This window comes from Schistocerca piceifrons, chromosome 3 (genome assembly GCF_021461385.2).
Source record: "Schistocerca piceifrons isolate TAMUIC-IGC-003096 chromosome 3, iqSchPice1.1, whole genome shotgun sequence".
Lineage (NCBI taxonomy): Eukaryota > Metazoa > Arthropoda > Insecta > Orthoptera > Acrididae > Schistocerca > Schistocerca piceifrons.
This window is the reverse complement of record NC_060140.1, coordinates 697,029,507-697,050,421: the sequence shown is the minus strand read 5'-3', so window position 1 is coordinate 697,050,421 and position 20,915 is coordinate 697,029,507. Positions and strand designations below refer to the sequence as shown.

The window sequence follows — 20,915 nt, the reverse complement described above, 5'->3', positions numbered from 1 at the left end:
TTGATTTGGAAAAAATATATCAGCATCCACTTGACCTGGTCAGCAAAATCACAGAAATTTTAAATATGAAAATTCATTGCAAACAAGAATACAATACTTTTCCCTTTGCATTACCGTAGGCATTAACTGCCCACTCCTGTTAACATTATGTAAATCTGTATGTAACATACAATAATACAGAGCAGTTAGCCGCTGCTTTAAAGTATGAGGTCACAAAAAATAAGTAACATGAAGTTCAGATGAAATAAATTGCTGCTTGCTCTGCATTTGCATTACTGAGGAAATCACACGAAGTGTAGATTATTCTTCTGTGCTGAGTATGCAATAATTTCTCTAACAAGTGATGATTGTTTTGGAGGAAAGTGTTGTTTTCCACAATGCAATATGCCAACAAACCTCGATTTCTCCCTGTTGTATCAAGGACCGAAGAGAAGACAGGACCAATAGAGAAGCCAGGCGGGGCCATGTGCGGTCGCCTGTGAGTGAAATGTCTGTCTGTCTGCCCCTGCCATTGGGTCGGTCTCCACCCTGACAATGAAAATGAGGGTTTGTATGTGATGCTGGCTCAGGTGGCTTGCATGGAAGTGTGACAGATTTATCAGCCTCAGACTTTTAAGTTCTGTATCTAAAGATTTCCCCCCCCCCCCCCCCCCCCCCCCCCCCCCCCCCCCATGGAAGCCAATGCCATCTCTTAAATGAAATTATGTTGAGGTATGCTCATATTAATTATAACATAAGATAAAAACAAGACTGATGTTGCCAATTATTACATTTACTGCTTCTTTTCAACCTCTGAAATGCCTATTTCTTTCCTAGCTTGTTTCATATACTACTACAGTAGATAGGAATACATATCACTTACTTGATAGTGAAGTTTTGCCTCAGTATTTGCGTCTAATATTAAATTTCCATTAATTTCATTGACATTCACTGAATTTAATTTTTGTATGGAGTTGTATTTGTTTCAAACAGAATTCTCGGAAGTAATTGTAAACACAGGCCGCAAGTAATGTCTCATTCATCAAAATTAGATATTATTTGTGACAGATCTCTTAACAAGAATACAGAAATCTTTATCTTCAACAAGAGATTTCCAGTTTGTACAGCTGCAAAGAAAGGGAAGAAAAAGGAAATTAAATCAACCACCCTTTAAAGGATAATTTGATAGTTGAAGTGTATGCTTCATGTTTTCTTATGTGTACCATGTGACTAGTTGAAACATACATTGTTTTTGTAGTTCTCATACATTATCTTAATATTAATAAATGTATAAAGTGCTCACAATCATGAGAAAGAAATGAAAACCTTGATAGACATTCCATGGTAGATGTTTTGATCTTTTTTCACTTACTACAACTGCACTACTATTTAGGCAATTCCTGAATAGGATAATGCATAGTAAAACACATTTGTGACATATCAGTTCACAATCAAATGGTTCACAACTTTCTACACTCTAATCATCAACCTCCTTAAGAGCCACACAACTTCTTGTTGGCCATGCAAAACATCATCACAAATGTAGGAATGAAGTACTTGAAATATATTAATTGTCTGCATTTCCATTTGGGAAAACATAAAATTCTGTAAATTTAAACGTATGTGTCTTTTATATTCAATAAGTGTGCCAGTTATATTAATCGGCGGAATACTCAACTCAATTTATTCATACCCAGTACGCACTTTCCTAATTTTTCCAGTGCTGCTGCCTCGTTTTTTCACTCGGCCATGCCATCATTTCAGTTTTTGTTTTTTCCCCATCTTCCATTTTCAAAACTATCTCTGTATGTTGACTCCCCAATATTTTATACTGGTATATAATGTATTTCTGTAACACTGCTGTGTTACTAATCACACAATTAAAGTATTTTGACACATTTACTCTCCTGTTTCCTCATTATGTTTTTATTTACATAATTTCTTGTGCTTCTTCATTTTACCCCAGATTTTTTTGATGACTGATAGATGCATTAAAAGGTCAAAGTACTCTATGCTTCAGTGGTTAGATGAGAGACTACAGATCCAAAGGTCTGCGGTTTGATCCACACTCAGTCATAGAACTTTTGTCCGCCACATATCAGTTCTTTCACTTCTGGTAATGGTTGTAAATGGTAGTTTGAATTGTGGTTCGGTGGTCATATTGAGCTGGCTGGCTAAGTCTGTTCAAAGGTTGATGCGGTGTGGTGTTCAAACCAAACTTTGGATTGATGATAACTGTAGCTATGTCAGAAACTGTTGTTTGATGTAGTTTTTCTGGCCACTCTTTTACTTCTGTTCTTTGTTTACACCAATAAAGTGTGTTCCCTTTTTCCCCTTTCCTTGCCATATTTTTTCTTCCATTGTTTCTCTATGGCTGTAATGGTGCTAGATGGAGCTATAAAGGGCAAAAACTGTAGAGGAAGACAAAGGTTGAAATACACCCAGCAAATAATTGGGAATGTAGGTTGCAAGTGCTACTCTGAAATGAAGAGGTTGGCACAGGAAAGGAAATCGTGCTGGACTGCATCAACCAGTCAGAAGACTGATGACTCAAAAAAAAATTACTGTAATGAAAGGACCCCTCCATTTCCAAATCACAAGATTCACAGTTTGTTGTTAATCATGTTTCTTGATCTACCATGGTTTCAAATTCTTTCCATTGAGTCAAACCCATTCTGTGTGTGTTTAAAACAGGATCTTTAGTTTTGACGTAGTTGTGTTTTATATATGTGTGATTTTGTGGATCAGTTTACAGAATTGTGACACACATACATACATACACCACAAGAGTGAGTGAGTGAGTGAGAGAGAGAGATAGTGTTCAAGTCATAGCTGACAATTGTTGCTAATCTAATAGGGCATGTGAATCCAAATTACGGGGGACAGGTGATTCAAGATGGTCCCACAGTTTGTGCACCCAGTTTTCCATAGCTAAACAGTAGACTCAGTAGTGTCATCCAGCCTCATCTCACAGGGCTTAAAAATGATGCATGCTAGATATATGTTAACACTTACCTTAGGATCTTGAATTAATTTTTAAAGGTATTTTTAGAGAATTGTCAAGAGCTTAAATTTTAAATTCATGTTTTTTTTATTAAAATATTTTTTGTTAAAAGGCAGCTTTCCATTTAGTTTTCATTCAAAATCATTCTGGTCTAGTTGTACAAATGTGATGAGTTGGCACTTATTAAATGAGTCCGGTACTATGAGTTCAGTTCTGAAGGCTGAGATCTGACACATTTCCATAACAAGCTGCTAAACATTTATGGGGTGAAATGTATTGCGGTTCATATGCACAATATGATAGGCAAACACAGAAACTGTGATAGTGTCATAACCAGAGTTCGTATTGCTTGTATTGCAGGTGTGATGCAAGCAACCAGTTCCATAAAGCTGGATAAAAAGTATAGTCCAAGTTTCCGAGAGGACCAACGACCAACGAAGAGGAAGAGAGATGATGTGTTAAAGTGAGTGATCACGTAAATGTAATAAGTATTATGATTAGTGTTGAAAGGCATATTTATGTACTCCATCAGTTACTGTATAAAGGCAGTGACACATCTCCTTAATTTTTGATATTTTGTTTGTTCCCCTTTTTATGTACTGTATAGTTAGAGTGAATCTTTTTGGAATCTGCACTGTTCTTTAGATGTCTTATCTTTGGTTCTGTTCATTTCAATAATCCTGCTGTAATTGCATCTTTACTAATTGTTGCGTTGTTTTTGAGTGTTTTGTGCTTTCATAATTTTCTGCCTCTGTCTGTGGGAAATCTTTTTCAGTATTTTCTGGCATTGTTGAAAAGTCTAGGGCTGTAAGGGTGATGAGGTAGCAGATCCCAAATCGTTTCATCTAAAATTTCCGGGATCTGTTGCAACTTTTGAGGTTGACCATTATCTAGACGAAGCGTCACATGTTTCCTCTGCCAACTCTGGCAGTTCCACTTCAGTGTTGCTTGAGTTTGTTTTTACTCATGTCTGAGTAGTACAGACTATGACACTGCATTGCTCCTCCAAAAAGTCAAAGAAAACTGTACCATGGGAAGTCCAAAGAATTGTTAACAGAACCTTATCAGCTAATGGTTGCATTTTGAATTTCTTATGGAAAGTTGATTTAGGGTGCTTCCAATGCATGCTTTGACCCTTTGTAGCTGGCTCAACATGACGTAGTCAGGTTTCGTAATAAGTAAGAATACCTTCCACAAATGCACCATCTTTGCTATTGAAATGATTTTTGAGCTTGGTGCACATGCAAGATCTCTGCTTTTTGTGATGGGAGTGCACCTTGCACATGCCATAGAGTGGTTCAATTTGGGATGAGTTTTGCCAACATTTAATCAACACTTTTTAGCAATTTATTGAACTTTAAGTTGTTATGATGAAGGTTTTTTTGTGCATAACATCGTTTTTGAAACTTGTTTGGTACATGCTGATTTATGTGACTTTAGATTATATTCTGTCATTTTTTATGGGGTATCTCATATGCAACTGGAGGAAGTTACGTGTCTGTGCAGCTATTAACATTTCTTTTGTCTCCTTTTCTGTTGAACAGTTGAATGACTGCATATCTCTCAAAATGTGGGAACCTTTTTGTGTACTAAATCTGTTAGAATCTCTCTTGCTGTACTACATTTGAATCAGCATTAGTGGATCCTTGATGGGTGCAAAGGGCTGGGTACGGCAGCTTCACGTGCCTGCCTCGACCAGTCATGTAATGTGATTTTGTAAATGTCTGTATGGCAATGCCTCAGTGTTGTCACATCTCCATACAACCTGGGCACGATATTATTGCATTGGCCTCACATCACCGTCAATGGAAAAATGCCATGACGTTACAGTAAACTAGTGCAGTAGTGACTAAGGAAAACACATCACACTGTGAATGATATCAGACAGCTGTGCATATACTATCAAGTGTTTCAATGTGACCTCATGAAATATCATAATAAAAACTCACAATAAACTGACTGAAGTGCCCTCCCTGTAGATGCAGTAATGTTGTGGTCAGCTAATACTGTTTTCAACTGCAGCCATTTGTACTTCATGGTTCAAAGCTGGCAACATTGTTGCAAGCTGTGGGATCTTCTTACACCATCTTGACTATAGTGCTTTGGACAATCACATTTAAGAAACTCAGCAACAATTGAATTCTCACATGTTTTGTTATATTTGAGCCCTATTATTATTATTTAGTTTTAGTAACACATTTTTGCTGAATGCATTGGCATATAATTATCACAAAAATTATAATAAAATGTAGCTAATGTATTTTCTTATAGGAATTGTACGTAGTCCATAGCATGCTTTAGTTGCATGGATACATCAGGGATGGCTATGATGAGGGTTCTGACTTTCAGCAGAATGTACTTGTATTAATATTTATAAAACAAATTAAAACTTTGCCTAAGCCACTAGGTTCTGTAGTTTAGTAAATGCTAGCTTCTGTAAGTTCATAAATGCCAGTATTTTGTGTACTTCATAACTGATGCTTTTTCAGGATGAAGGTACAGCGAAATAGTAGTCCTGATGAGGCAGTTAAATTAGATAGCTGTAAACAGTGCTTTCTGTTGCTGGAAAATATAACTTCTCAGTTTGTACATCCATGTGTTCTGGACCTAAAAATGGGTACCAGGCAACATGGGGATGATGCATCAGCTGAAAAACGTAGCAAGCAGATGGCTAAATGTGCTGCAAGTACCTCTGCATCACTTGGAGTTCGCCTTTGCGGTATGCAGGTAAGGAGCAAATCTCAATCACAAATGGATAATGGAGAATTGACAGTTATCCGTCCCTTATATTGCTTGTTTATCAGTGTGTCAGTTAACAATTTAATCACTTACTGCTGCTAACAGTTTAGTACAATTGATAAATAGTTCATTCTTTATTTCCTTTTTTGTGTAAAATCTGTGACGAATCAGTTTTTACACTGACATGACAAATGCCCAAAGCAGGTACTGAATTTAATACAGTGGCATAGCAAAGGTTGTAAGATTATGAAGGAAAATTGAGCCTATTTTTATTTAACACTTGTCTTTGTCTTTCTGGACTGTCCATCCTTTGAATGCTTTCTTCAGGATACTTGTAAAATTCTGTTTGGATATAACTTACTCTGCGAGCAGCTTCATTATCTGATAGTAATATTCCATAATTTTGAGAATATGTGAAAAACCTTGTGACTGAGTACCATCAACTGACCATGTTAAGACAGTCTGCGGCCAATCTGTTACACAGTAGAACACCAATGGTTGTAAAGAACAATCCCCAACCTGCAGAGGACCTTTTTGAGGCCAAAATAAATGACCTACTGAGCCCGCACTATAATTCATTTGCTCGTTAGTGGTTCACTATTGCTGTTGTAACATACTTGGCCAAACTGCACTCTTTCTGTCCACTGAAGGTTCATGGATACAGTGCTGCCTGCTGCTCTTAGATTTGTTGGGGGGGACATCAATGAGTCTACAGCTTTCATAACATGTGAAATGTAGAAACCATATAACTGTCTTTTAGAATACATGCAAAATAATTTTTGTATTAAATTAGGATTCTGTATTGGCCATTGTGGTTTGTTGATGGCTTTGGGCCAGCCTTGCAGATGTTCCAGTGCTGTTCACAGTAAATAGTAATGTTACTTCATCCATGCTGGATCTTCTTGAACTATGCAGCATTAAGTATTGTGGCTAGTTGCATACTTTACCAGCAGTAAATAGTAATATTTCCAGTGATGTTCATGGCACACAAGTGATATCGTGTCTTCACACTGCTGGGTACCCGCACAAGTTAAAGTTCACATGTTCCCAACACCTAGCTTCCACTATCACTTCCATAAAATTGCCAGTGTACCATGTGTGTATATACTGTCTTCAGTCACTTTGAATAATACTGCTGAAAACAGCTGGGTATTCTTAAGTCAGTCACAGTGCCATATGCTTTCTAGTAGTCTGGGGTCAATATATTACAAATATCACCCTCAAAATGTTGTGTTATTGTCTGTACAGCGAGCATTTATTTTCGCTTTTATGATCTTTGTACTGTGCATTGTTAATTTCCAACAATGATTTGTTTTTCAACTAGTTCTCAAGATACTTTTTCTCATACTTCACAATTTCAGGTAATACCAGCTAATAATAAGACAAACGTTTCATGTCTGAACTAAATGCCTTCTGTCTTATTTATTCACAATTCCACTGAGCAACCTCAGATTCTTAATATTGGTGTTGTCATTATTTTATTTTAAATTCTATGGTACATTCTCTCCATTTCTTCTTTCCCACCAAGCATTATGGATTTAACTATTATGAGTTTCATATCTTCTTAGTTCATGATAAGGTTCGTTTCTTCAAAGCTCACAAATATTTTATATAAAAAAAAAGGAAACAAAATTTCATATAGTTGTGACTTCAATGAGAAAAACAGTCAAAGTTGGCTCAGTGGAATTTGCCTGAGTATTGTATAACAAGCCTGTTGAAACCAGTTTACAGCTCATCTTACCGAGCGAGGTGGCGCAGTGGTTAGACACTGGACTCGCATTCGGGAGGACGATGGTTCAATCCCGCGTCCGGCCATCCTGATTTAGGTTTTCCGTGATTTCCCTAAATCACTCCAGGCAAATGCCGGGATGGTTCCTCTGAAAGGGCACGGCCGACATCCTTCCCTAATCCGATGAGACCGATGACCACGCTGTCTGGTCTCCTTCCCCAAAAACAACCAACCAACCAACAGCTCATCTTGTTCTACACCTTTCAATGTAGGAGCACCTCCATACCTCTATGCTTCATAAATCACCCTTCGGCAGCCTGTTCCAACACAAAACACTACCCCCAGAAGATGGGATGTTGGAGAGGGGTGGGGGTGGGGGGCTCTAGGGTGCCCCTGCATGTCCATAGACAAGTACAGGCATACCTACTGCACACATTCTGCGAATGCATGGAGCCTATTGGCTCAACAGTGCCATCCAGCTGTGTAGGCTATTTTCGTGGCTGCCAGTATGTCAGCTGTTTGCCCACCTGTGCCCGGAGGTACCTGGCTACCTAGGAGGTAGGCTTTGAAACTTGACAGCCTCATTATGGTTTGTGGTTTAGGACACTTTGGATGCCAATAATTATTTCCATCACTCCCCCTCCTCCTCCTCCTCCTCCTCCTCCTCCTCCTCCGTGGGAAGAATGACTGCTGGTGAGACTCCATATGATCTCGAATTTCTCTGATTTTTTCCATCATGGTAATTTTCCGAGATGTCTGTGGCATGAAGTAACATGTTGCCTGACTCCTCTTGGAAGATACACTTGTGGGATTTCGACAGTAAACCTATATTGTAGTATCTGCCACTGCAATTTGATGAACACGCTCACACTTAATTGAACAAGTCAGTCATGAAAGCTTCCTTGTTTTGGATCTTCTACATCTTCTCTGTTAACCATAACAGGGAAGCTTTCAATCTGATAACCAATACTGAAGAATCGGTCAAACAAGTGATTTGTGAGCTGCTACTTGTACAGATAAGGCATATTTCCGTAGGATTCATAACATTGTTTCCTTGGCATTCATAAAATGAATTGGAGTCTGGCACCTGTTTATCTGAAATTTAGTTTGTTCAGTCATTCCACTTTAGGTTGGCCCATTTTCCAAACTCCTACATATTTTACAGTTGTTATTGTTTCCAGTTATGTAATCAAACAAACTGGTCTTTTTGCCTATTTACATTAAATGTGTTAACTTCATTAATGTTGAGGGCCAATTGCTGGTCGGTGTATAAGGTGTCAGTCCTGTGCAAGCTGTCTTGTTATTAGCTATAGTCAGGGTGTATACAACCCTGGACAACCGGAAGATCTGGGAAAAACCTGTCTAGTATTGCCCCTGTTCAGAAATATTGTAAATCTGGGGCTAATGTACAGAGCAATCTGTGTTGTAGTGAGGAGGTGGGTAGTCTCCATATAACACAGGTTTACATTTAGTGATTTTGCTGTTTCCTCTTAGTTTACTGCTCTCACATCAATTAAAAAAAGAACGGAGTGGCTGGGAGCTATCAAGTTAATTAAAATACAGTCACATATAAATCTCGATTTCGGTCCTTCGGAAAGTAACATGCGGTGTTTTGTGGAATTTGAATTTCAACTTTAGTAATACGAAAATATGCAGCGTACATGTTACTGCACATCAAAGATCTTGACAAAATGCATGTTTCCCCCCTGAGTTCTGTTTTCTAAATTTCTGGGAAATTCTACACCAGTGTATAAAACCATAAATAACCATTCAAAGGATTGATAAGCTTTACAGTTCCAGTGGAAAGTATACTTAACATGGGGAAAGTGTATTTCCACTCAGGAGGAAATGTATTTTTAACCAGTAAATCCAGGAAAAATCGGGGAATTTTTTTTCCTTGGCCGCATATACAGCCTGTATAGTTTTCTGGTGCTGCAATTTCCCTATATATCACAAACTCATTAAGCTTCGGATGTTACAGCCCAGATCATTTATATAACACTCATTTGGGATACTCCTACTTCTACATCTGACAGCTTCACCCCTTTAAGAACCTAGGAAATACTGAATCCAGTCAGGTTACTGGTCCAGATATGATTTCTCTTGTTAGTAATAATAAATTAGCATTATGTTGCTGTAGTGTGTTATAGTATTTAATTCTATACCTGAACAGTCTCTCACTGCAACACCAGTGACACAGTAAAATTTATTTTGTCCTTCCTTATGCCTTCTTGTGGGTTTGATGTATGACCAAATCAGTGTACATCTCCATATTGAAAGTACTTACTTTTACTTAGTTCCTACAGTGCCAGGCAACATATTGGATAACAGGTTTCCTCCAGCAAATTCGATCAGCTGCCAGGTTTTCAACTTCTCCCCCTTGCATTGAACTCCCTTTGCAAAAGTTTGTTTCCAGGTGTTACGAGGTCTTCCTCCTCTTCTGTATCCATCCATTGGTTTCCACAAAAGGGCTGATTTGAAGTTTCTTACATCTATCATGTATATAACATATACCGGAAGCTGCAGTCTTCTTTCAGCAACGATTTTACAGAGACTGTGTAGATCACTTCTTCTCAGCATTTCGTCATTTCAAACATGGTCGTTATAGCTGTCGTTCAAAATTTGCCTTGAAAGCATAGAGCTTGTGTGCTGATTTTCTGCTGTTGTTTTCCAGATTTCACATGCCTATTGGTAAGTTGATAGAGGAGTATGGCAGAAACTTTGTGGACATACTTACGTTGTCTAATTATCATATGGATCACATTCCTTGGAAGACTGCAGAACATTTCCCATTCTGATGGTGTTGTCTGCATCTAACTCTCTGTTATTACAGATAAGGCTGTCGAGATATGAAAATTGGTCGATATCTTGTGGTACCTCTTGTTGCACTATAATTTGAGTAGATAAATTTCCACTTTAAATGAACATTGTCTACATTTTATCAATATTTACTTTTAACCCCAGAGAGCTGGCCATTTCATCCAGCTTGGTTGACTTTAGTTGCAAATTTTGTGGTGTTTCTGCTCGAAGAATAATGTCATCAGCAAAATCTGGTTCTATGAGCTTAGATTGCTCATTCAAACATATTTCCTTGTTCGAGTTGCCCACAGCTCTTCTCATTATGAAATCTATCACTAAAATGAAAAGAAATGGTGACAAATTGTATGCCTGTCAGAATTCTAAATAAAATGGTGTTTCCATCTTTTGTTCATATACAGCAACTGTAATCTAGGTACAGGCTTCTGAAAACATCAGTGAGATGATCAGGAACTCCATGAAGGCTTACAACGTTCCACACTGATTATTGGGATATATTGTCCAACGCTTTCTTAAAATCAGTGAAGTTTAGGTTCAGTGAGCAATTGAATACTGTAAACTGTTCTTTTACATTTTATAGAATAAATATTTGCTTGGTGCGTGATCTCCTAGTTTGAGAGCCAGCCCATTCTTCTCACAGTTGACAATTCTGCTGCTGTTTGTATCCTTTTTAGAAGAATGACGCAAAAGATTTTGCCTGGAACCAAGAGAAATGTGACACCTCTCCAATTTGTACATTCAGTTAGGTTTCCTCCAGACATCTGCAACATGCCTTGTATGTCAGCAGGTCAGTTTAGTAAGGTGCTGAGTAAAACCCACACTTCCATATTTCAGATTTTCAACTGAAATTTCATCCATACTATCAGCTCTATTGTTTTTAGGTGTTGTGACTGCTGCACATACGTCTGCTTTTGCGATATCATCTGTTTTTACCATCAGCTCTCACATTTTTGGCTAATTTTTGAAGTTCCAAGTATTAGACGGATTGGGATGGTTTAAGATTTCTTTCAAGTACTCGTTGGGCAGCCTGTTCATCTTTTATAAGTAGAAGATTGCCATTTTTATCATTTATGGGGCCATTTGAAGAACTGTGGGCTCCACTATGTTCTTGAGAGTACGCTATAATGTCCTGGTGTTATTTCGAGAGGGAGCATTTTGTGCCTCTCTGTCGTTCTGTTTGAACCATTCTTTTTTGTCAGCTCTACAACTGCTTTTGACTTGATGGTCTAGTTCAGCCTATTTTCATCTAGCTATTTGAAGTCTTCTTGGTCTTCAGCTTTTCCACACTGTTGCTTTAACATCTTTCTTTTGGCTATCAGATGCCAAGTGCCCTCTTGAATCCAACACTCTTTTTTGTGTTTCTCTCCAGCATCCAGTTATTAGCAACCCTTCCATTTAAATTTTTTACCACTACAGAAAAGACAAGAAGAAAAATTGAAAGTACTAATCTTGTAAAATTTATCCTCACAGCAATTTAACTGAGATAAGCTAATTTCAATCATCATAACATATTGCCTCATTTTTTTTAGGTTTACCAGGCTGATGCAGATCAGTACATTAAACGTGACAAATACTGGGGGCGTGAGCTTGATGAAGAAGGCTTCAAAGGTGCCCTATACCGCTTCTTCCATAATGGGTTCCATTTGCGAGTTGGCGTGATACGCAGGGTATTGACAAGGCTTGCAGAATTAAGGCGAGCCATTGAGCAACAAACCAGCTTCCGTTTCTACTCATGGTAAGCAGTATAACTGAGTACTTTTGTAGAAAATTAACTATGAAGAAAGGTAAATATTTTTACATTTACTGATTTCATAAAATATTGCTGCCTTAATGCAGTATAAATATTTCTATAAGTGTTTAAAGTGATTGATTTATGTTTTGCTTTGAATTGGTGTACAAAATATAAGACTGCATGCAGAAGTTAATATTTAAATGACAAAAAATTATACATAGTAATTATAAGAGGGGGAGAGGGCAGTATTCAGAGAAGGGCAAAATAGTTTACCGCAGATGTCATGGAAATTCTGAAAAACTGGAATTGGCAGAAGCTTGAAGATGGAAGCCAGTTACCCCACAAAAGCCACCTTACTGAGTTTCAAGAACCAGTATTCTCTAAAGAATCTAGAAATGTGCTTCAGACTCCTTCATATCACTCCCATAGAGTCTGTGAAGATAAGATTAGGCTACACAATTACAGTGCTTAAAGAGGCATGAAAGGTGTTGTTTATCCTGCACTCTATATGCTGCTGGAACAGGAAAGAAAGCCCTAACATGTGGTACCATGCTACCCTCTGCCATGCACTTCAGTAGATTACAGACTATGTATGTAGATTTGTTAGTGCAATTTTTGTCAGGTTTTTTTAGTCTAATGTCTAAGCTTGAGAAGAAAAACCTAATGTTTAAGACACATAAAACAGTGTGTAAATTTGAAATGATGTTGAAGTTTGTACTCAGTGCAGGAAGCAAATTTGTTAAATTCACCTTAAATATGTAGGACTCAATAATACATACATTTATAGAATATGTGTTGCTAGTTTCTATAGTGTGTGCTTTTTGTTCCATGAAATTTTGGGTGAAATGCCGGATGTCATTAACTTTTTTTGTGGCAGAAGTTACTGACATATGACAGTTTGCACAGAGTTTCAGAGAACCATTTATACACCAGGAAAGTTTTAGATGTGTTCTTTTGCTTTGATGAAGAATGAATTTTAAATCATTTGACTGACAAACACAGAATCGTGAAAAATTTCATTTTGTGTAGGCCTAACCCAGTTTACTCATATTGACAATTTTGCCAGACTTAAATTATATTCAACAAGTGTGGACAATTCAGATCTATCTACAATATAGCAACTTCACACGCAGTTTTGATGATCTAATAAATTAAGGTCATCGCTCCATTCTATTATTTGTTAGAAATGGAGATATTTGTAAAAGCAATGGATCAAATCAACTGCACCTATAAAGAAAAGAGAATACCAGAATGAAATCACAACTCAAGGAAAATTGAAAAATTCAGTTGTACTGTTGGTTATTTTCTCCTTGTACATACAAGCTGCACAAGGAATGTATTTTGCTCTCTTATTGTTTACTAGTTACATTCATTTGGCACAGACGTGCTAAGTGCAAGGCTTTTTCCCCTTGTTATATAAGGAGCATTCAAAAAGAAATGAGCTGGAGGCATAATTACAGAAACCAGTACCTGTATGTTAGAAGTATTGACCCTGGCTGTTGAGACACTTGTCCCACTTTGACACAAGGTGGTGAATGGCTGTCTCATAAAATTCCCGGGGCTTCGATGTTAACCAGTTCTGCATGTGCAGCTGGACGTTGTCATCTGAGGTGAATTGTTTGCCCCTCAGAGCCTTTTTAAGGGGACCAAAAATGGCATAATCACAGGGAGAGATGTCCGGACTGTATGGAGGGTGGCCGAGAACCTCCCATTTGAATTTCTGCAAGAGTGCTGCAACTGTGTTGGCTGTATGAGGCTTTGCATTTTCGTGGAGCAGAATGACCCCATGGGTGAAATTACCTAGTCGTTTTGATTTGATCGCTTGGCAAAGGGTGGGCAAGGTTTGCGAGTAACGCTGGGCATTCACTGTCGTCCCGTGCTGCAGGAAGTGAATCAGAAGGGGGCCATCTTAGTCAAAGAACAACGTCAGCATAGTCTGCAACTGGCAGTGTCAAGACGATTGATGCATGCTGCTGCTAGCTGTGTATAGTCACGTGACGTGCACGCGTCCCCTCTAGCGATGGGCTGTGAACTTCAACGCTCTGGTCAGAACCGCACCTCGTTACACATGCCACGATATTACTCTCCTGGCACCGGTTTGCACATTCCAGACTCGGCTCGTTTCTTTTTGAGTGGCCCTTACATAAGTAGACAGCAGTTGCAAAGATTATGGAGTGTAAAGGAAGGAGGTGAAAAGACATTAAGGTAACCAGAAAGATTTGTTGGCCACAACAGTTGATAAGTGTGAATTTGTGTGTGATTTGTGTTGTCAGTAATACAAAATACACTTCATAGATTTCTGTCTCTCTTTTGCTGTTGAACATCTTATCAGGGCTACCTGTGCTTTTAATATACTTTTGTAGTCCGGTGCATTCCCATTCTGTTTCTCCTGACACAAACTTGAATCTCATCTATCCAAATATGCAAGGATGCTGTAAACCTCTCTGCAATATCTTTAAATTGGAAAGGTAATGGAGCGTATGACATTCTTATAAATGGAAACAATGTCAAAGTTATTGGAGAAAAACTATTTTCAATATGTAGTAATACCAAATTCATAGTACATGCTGTTCCCTATTGGTATGACAGATCTAAAATCAACCAAGCAATTTATGGGCTAAACAGTATAATAATGAATGCAGCAGGTGTATACTCCAATGTGAGTGCCATAAAATGCTCTGTTGCTCTGAAAACACTACACAGAGCATGGCTTTCATTTCATTTAAGTTCTGTATGTTCTTGAAAATATTTTAGGACAATAAATGATGAGACCTCTAAAAATTTCAGCTACAGCCTGCAAGAGAGGCACTGGAGTCCAGTTTTCCACGAAACAGATGATATGTATATGTTTTTAAATGAATCCATGTATCTTTTTGAACTACCTTTCTCAAAATAATTAAAAAGTCATATAGAAGCTGACAATAAATCATGGCTAACTACAGGAAACAAAATAAAAGGCATTTGGAATGTGATATAAAGGGAAATGCTGAAAAACGGGAACTGTAAAGACTCTGTGTGGACAAAGCAGTGGTTCTTCTACTGAAAGCTAGTAGCAACCTCCTATTGCAGTGAATGAGATGAAAGAATAATTAAGACAATAACAAATAAAAATTCTGTTGGTGTGAACAATATTTCTAATAAGATACTGAAATGTTGTTATAAATGTGTAAAACCAGTTATATGCATCATATTCAATACATCTCTGTAAGAAGGATTTGTTCCCGATGGACTAAAATGGGCTGTAGTGACACCCCTTCTTAAGAAAGGCGATAAAAGAAATGTCACAGACTGTCACCCAACCTACTTTTTAACTATATTTTCAAAAATTCTTGAAAATTCATCCACTGAATGATTGCCAATCAAAAAAAAAAAAAAAAAAAAAGTCTGCAATAGGTATCCAAGGTTCAGCCTGTCTCAGCTTTGCTCAGCCATTCTTGGAAGACCTGCTACAGCATGACATTTCATTTAGTATCATGGTGTGGCATTTTTCAGTTGACGTGACTCACTTCAGTTCAGCAGAATCATAGTGTCAGCACTGTTTGCCTTTCATTGAAGAAAGAAGAGTATGGAGGCTTAATATATTACTATAAAGTGCATTGATTAAGTCAGAGGGTTTGCCTGGAACATTTTTTTTAAATTTAAATACTGCTATTGTTGAATTTACAAAGGAAAAAGCACTGCAGGAAGAAAAATTAGAACATCCGTAGTGAATTGTAGACCTCGCATTTAAAGTGGAATTGACTGCATTCTGTTCACAGTAAGACATTGCAAGGTGAGAAACAACTTCTTTCTTATTTGATGGGGATGCATTTAAAAAGAAAATCACATTGCGGATCACATTGTGATAAACACAGTCCAGTTCTCTAAACTCAATGGCGTGAAAGAAAATGTAAGTTTTGAAGAATTCATTCTGGCTTTGAAAGAATTACAAGGACAGTTTCCTAAACATTTTGAGGATGCAGTTAATCTAACATCTGCTTTCAAGACCATTTACCATTTCGGTAGAAAGTGCATGTGCAGATGGAACTGATCGATCTGTAATGTAATTCCCATTTTAAAGACAAATCTTCTCATGTTAAAGCTGTCCAGGTTATCTATATTGCTTTACTCAGGTACTATTTCTACGTCTCCATAATTTGGTTGTAGAAGTGCTACAATATTTCAGTCAACATATGTGTGTGAAAGACCTCTTTTAGATTATGAAGCTAAATAAGTCATGATTCAGCATGCCAAAAATAAATAACACTGAAAATTTGTTAAATTTGTGATCTATGTTGTTCAGAAATTTAAAATATAAAACCAAGTTGTGTGCAGTGCAACTGCATTGCCATTAAAATGTGGCATGTTCACAGTTTCTCTCTCTTTATCTTCATGCTCAGACAGAATATTGTAGTGGTGGGGCAAGTGGGCAACAAGACTGAGTGCTACTCACAAGCTGAAGTCTTGGCCTCCCCTGGTATAAACCATCACATGCTTTTTAAAATGGCAGAGTATTATAATTTAAATATTGCTGTCAGATCATGGCTTCTGTCACATCTAAAGGATCAAAAGCAGATAGTAAAGCTGAAGAGTTCATCTGGAAAACATGGTTCATGTTAGTGGAACACCTTAAGTTGTGGTGTGTTACAAGGCTCTGTTTTAGGTCCACTGCTATTTCTTATTTTCATTAATGACCTCCCACTTTGACCCATACTAAAAGTAAATTTATCATTTTGGAGATGATTCTACAATTCTGATTTATGAGTTGTCAGATAACAATTTTGAACAAACTGCAAATAGAGTTTTCATTGTAATCTTAAACTGGTTTTCTACAAATGGTCTCCCACTCTATGCAGATAGAACTCATTATATGAGATTCCATACATCACAAAAGACACCAAAGAAATTAAAATAAAACGTAGAGATCAATCAGTGTAGAAACTTAAGGATACAAAATTCCTGGGTGCTTGTGTAGACACTAATAGTAACTGGTCAACCCACATTATTCATATTTGTAAAAGGCTTAGCTCAGCAACATTTGCAATTTCTCTATATGGTGAGTAGCAGTTTTCCTTTTCATAATTTTGTCCTTATTCTATCTGTAACAACTTTTATCTGTACAAAGACAACAGCAGATATCATTGCTACAACACAAGAACAAAAATAGTCAACACATTGAATTAAAAAGTCCTAATCCACTTCAAAAAGGAGTTTAATAGTTCAACATTAAGCTGTTTAATGCACTCGCAGTGTGGATTGTATTTCTTCATAAGCAATTGCCCAGATTCAAAAAAGTTCTCAAAGCGTACCTAATCGAGAAATCATTTCAACAATTGATGAATTTCTAAGACAAAATTAATATCACTACTAAAGATAATTGTTCTGGAACTGGTTTTGGTTGACTTTATCAGGATATCTAATTTAAACAAGACTGAAAAAATCAATGTTTGAAAATATAATGTAACTGGATAGATAAAAAAAATCGACTCGCCAAGTGGAGGCAGGAGAACACATACATAAAAGAGGGTTGTAATTATGCAAGCTTTTGGGGCCAGTGACTCCTCCTTCCGACTGAAAGGTTGAAGGGGAAGGAAGAGGGTTGAAGGAAAAGGATAGGAGAGGTTTAAGAAAAGGGTAGATTTTGGAAAAGTCACCAGAACTGAGGGTCAGAATGAGAGGAAGTCTCCCCTGACCCACAGTTCAGGGTTACTTTTCGAAAATCTACCCCTTTTCCTTTTGTCCTTTCCTTTAAATGCTCTTCCTCCTCTTAAACCCTTCTGCCGGAAGTAGGCGCCACTGGCTATGAAAGCTGGCATAAATAAACCTTCTTTTATGTGTGTTTCCTCCTGCTGCCACTTGGTGAGTAGATTTTTTGATCTATCCAATTACATTATATTAAATGACTGTAATGCACCACTTCTACATCTACCTCATACTACGCAAGCCACCTAATGGTGTGTGGCGGAGGGTACCACTATCTGATCTCTCCAACCCTGTTCCACTCACAAATAGTGTGTGGGAAGAATGATTGTCAGTAAGCCCCTGTATTGGCTCTAATGTCTCTTTTCTCTTCATGGTCAATACACGAGATGTATGTGGGAATATGTTGTTTGACTCCTCCTGAAAAGTTCTGTCCTGGAATTTCAGTAGTAAATCTCTCCATGATGCACAACGTCTCTTTTGTAATGTCTGCCAGTGGAGTTTATTCAGCATTTCTGTAATGCTCTCTCGCCAGCTAAACGATCCCGTGACGAAACACACCACTCTATTGGATCTTCTCTATCTCCTCTATCAGCCCTACCTGATAGGGATCCCAGATAGATGAACAGTACTCAAGAATCAGGTGAACAAGTACCTTATAAGCCACTTCTTTCGTAGATGAGTTACATTTCCTTAAGATTCTTCCTATGAATCTGAATCTGATGTCTACTTTCCCACTATCTGTTTTATATGGTTATTCCACTTAAGGCTGCCTAGATATTTTACAGCAGATGCTGTCTCCAGCTGTTTGTCATCAATAGTGTAGCTGTACAGTAATGGAGTTCTTTTCCTATGTATGCGCAATATGTCACATTTATTTACATTCGGGGTCAACTGCCAGAGTCTGCACCATTCATCAATTATCTGCAGGTCATTCTGCAAATTCTTAGTATCTTCTTGCATTGCTACTTTGGTATACAGAACTGCATCATCTGCAAATAACCTTAAAGAGCATCCAACGCTTTCTACTAGATCATTTATATATATTGTGAACAGCAACAGTCCTATCACACTTCCCTGTGGTAGTCCATATATTACCTTTACGTTTTCATTTTAGTTCTGTTAAGAGCAACATGTTGAGTTCTATCTGCAAGAAAGTCTTGAATCCAATTGCAGGTCTGCTCTGATATTCCATAAGCTCGTATTTTTTTCATTAAACGGCAATGCGGTATGGTGTCAAATGCCTTACTGAAATCAAGGAACACAGCATCAGCCTGAGTGCTGTTGTCCACTGCACTGTGGATCTCCTAGAGGAACAGAGTGAGTTGAGTTTTGCAGGATCTCTGTTTGTGGAATCCATGTTGATTTTTATAGAGGAGCTGTTCATTTTCCAAGAACGTCAGAATTCTTGAGCGTAAAACATGTTCCATAATTCTACAACAGATTGATGCCAACGATATAGGTCCATAAATGTGTGGATCTGTCCTAAGGCCTTTCTTAAAAATGGGAATGACCTGCGCTTTTCTCCACTCATTAGGTACCTTTGCTTAAGCGACCTATGATATATTACTGCTAGAAGGGGAGCAAGTTCTTTCGCATAATCTTAGAATCTTATAGGTATCCCATCTGGTCCTGAAGCCTTTCCACTACTAAGCGATTGTAGCTGCTTTTAAATTCTGCAATTGGTTATCTCAATATCTGCCATTTCGACATTCACATGACGATTGAAAGGAGGGATAGTGTTATGATCTTCTGCAGTGAAACAACTTCAGAAGACCGAATTCAGTATTTCAGCCTTCTCTGTTATCTTTGATTTCTGTGCCGGTATGATCACTGAGAGAATGAGTAGATGATTTTGAGCCACTTACTGATTTTACATATGACCAAAATCTCTTAGGGTTTTTTCTCAGGTCGGTTAACAACGTCTTACTTTCGAAATCATTGAACGCGTCTCTCATTGCTCTCCTTATGCTCAGTTTTGCTTCATTCAGCTTTTGTTTGTCATCTAGGTTTTTACTTCTCTTGAATCTGAGATTAAGTGCTCTTTGGTTCAAATGGCGCTGAGCACTATGGGACTCAACTGCTGAGGTCATTAGTCCCCTAGAACTTAGAACTAGTTAAACCTAACTAACCTAAGGACATCACAAACATCCATGCCCGAGGCAGGATTCGAACCTGCGACCGTAGCGGTCTTGCGGTTCCAGACTGCAGCGCCTTTAACCGCACGGCCACTTCGGCCGGCTAAGTGCTCTTTGTTTACGTAGCACTTTTCTGACACGGCTATTAAACGATGGTGGATCTTTCCCATCCCTTAAAACCTTACTCGGAACATACTTGTCTAGGGCATATTGAACAATGCGTTTGAATTTTTTCCATTTGTTCTCCACATCTTCGTCCTCATCACAGAATATTTGATGCTGACTGCTGAGATGTTCTGAAATTTGTATCCTGTCATGCTTGCTGAGCAAATATATCTTCCTACCTTTCTTAACATTCCTTGTATGATCCGTCATCATAGATGTTGTCACAGCCTTATAATCAGTGATACCTTCCTCTATGTTAACTGATTTGATAAGTTCACGTCTGTTTGTTGAAAGGAGGTCTAAGATGTTACCCTCACTAGTTGGTTCTTTATCTGCTCAAGGTAATTTTCAGACAAAACATCCAGAACAATGCCACACGATTCACTGTCTCTGGCACGAGTTTTGATGGCATAATGCTCCCAATCTATACCTGGCAAGTTGAAGTAACGCCCTATTATAATGGCATGATCAGGAAAATTACAAACGATGTTCTACAAGCTCTGCCTGAAATGCTCTACAACTACAGGTCGTGACCCAGGTGGTCTATAAAAGCCACCGATCACCATTTTTACTTCTTTTATACTCAGTTTCACCCAGATTAATTCACATTCAGAATCCGTGATAACCTCACTAGATTTTATCGAATTTTGTACTGCCTTAAACACACCACCACTATTGATGACTAACCTATCCTTACGATAAATATTCCAGTCTGAACTTTGGATTTAATTTTCATTGACATCTGGCTTCAACCAGCTTTCTGTTCTCAATACTATCTGTGCATTATAACCTTCAATAAGCAGTACTAATTCTGTTGCCTTTAGCCACTTCCTGCGTGTAGTGCATGCCTGACCTATTAAGGGGAACCGTACAATTCTGCACCCAATAGGGGAGGTCAAGAAATTCGCATCTGATACCGTTGCAGAGCCGTCT

The 20,915-nt window shown here is 38.0% G+C and overlaps 1 protein-coding gene across 4 annotated transcripts in view; it reads left to right on the top strand.

Moving 5' to 3' along the window:
- LOC124787779 (inositol hexakisphosphate kinase 2-like) overlaps nt 1-20,915 on the top strand; it is a 98,835-nt gene that overhangs the window by 63,475 nt on the left and 14,445 nt on the right. For all 4 annotated transcript variants that reach the window (XM_047254675.1, XM_047254677.1, XM_047254676.1 and 1 more), the window contains exons 4-6: nt 3,344-3,446; nt 5,473-5,710; nt 11,798-12,003. In XM_047254675.1, coding sequence (XP_047110631.1) covers nt 3,344-3,446; nt 5,473-5,710; nt 11,798-12,003 — 547 coding nt within the window. The remainder of the gene's footprint in view (nt 1-3,343; nt 3,447-5,472; nt 5,711-11,797; nt 12,004-20,915) is intronic.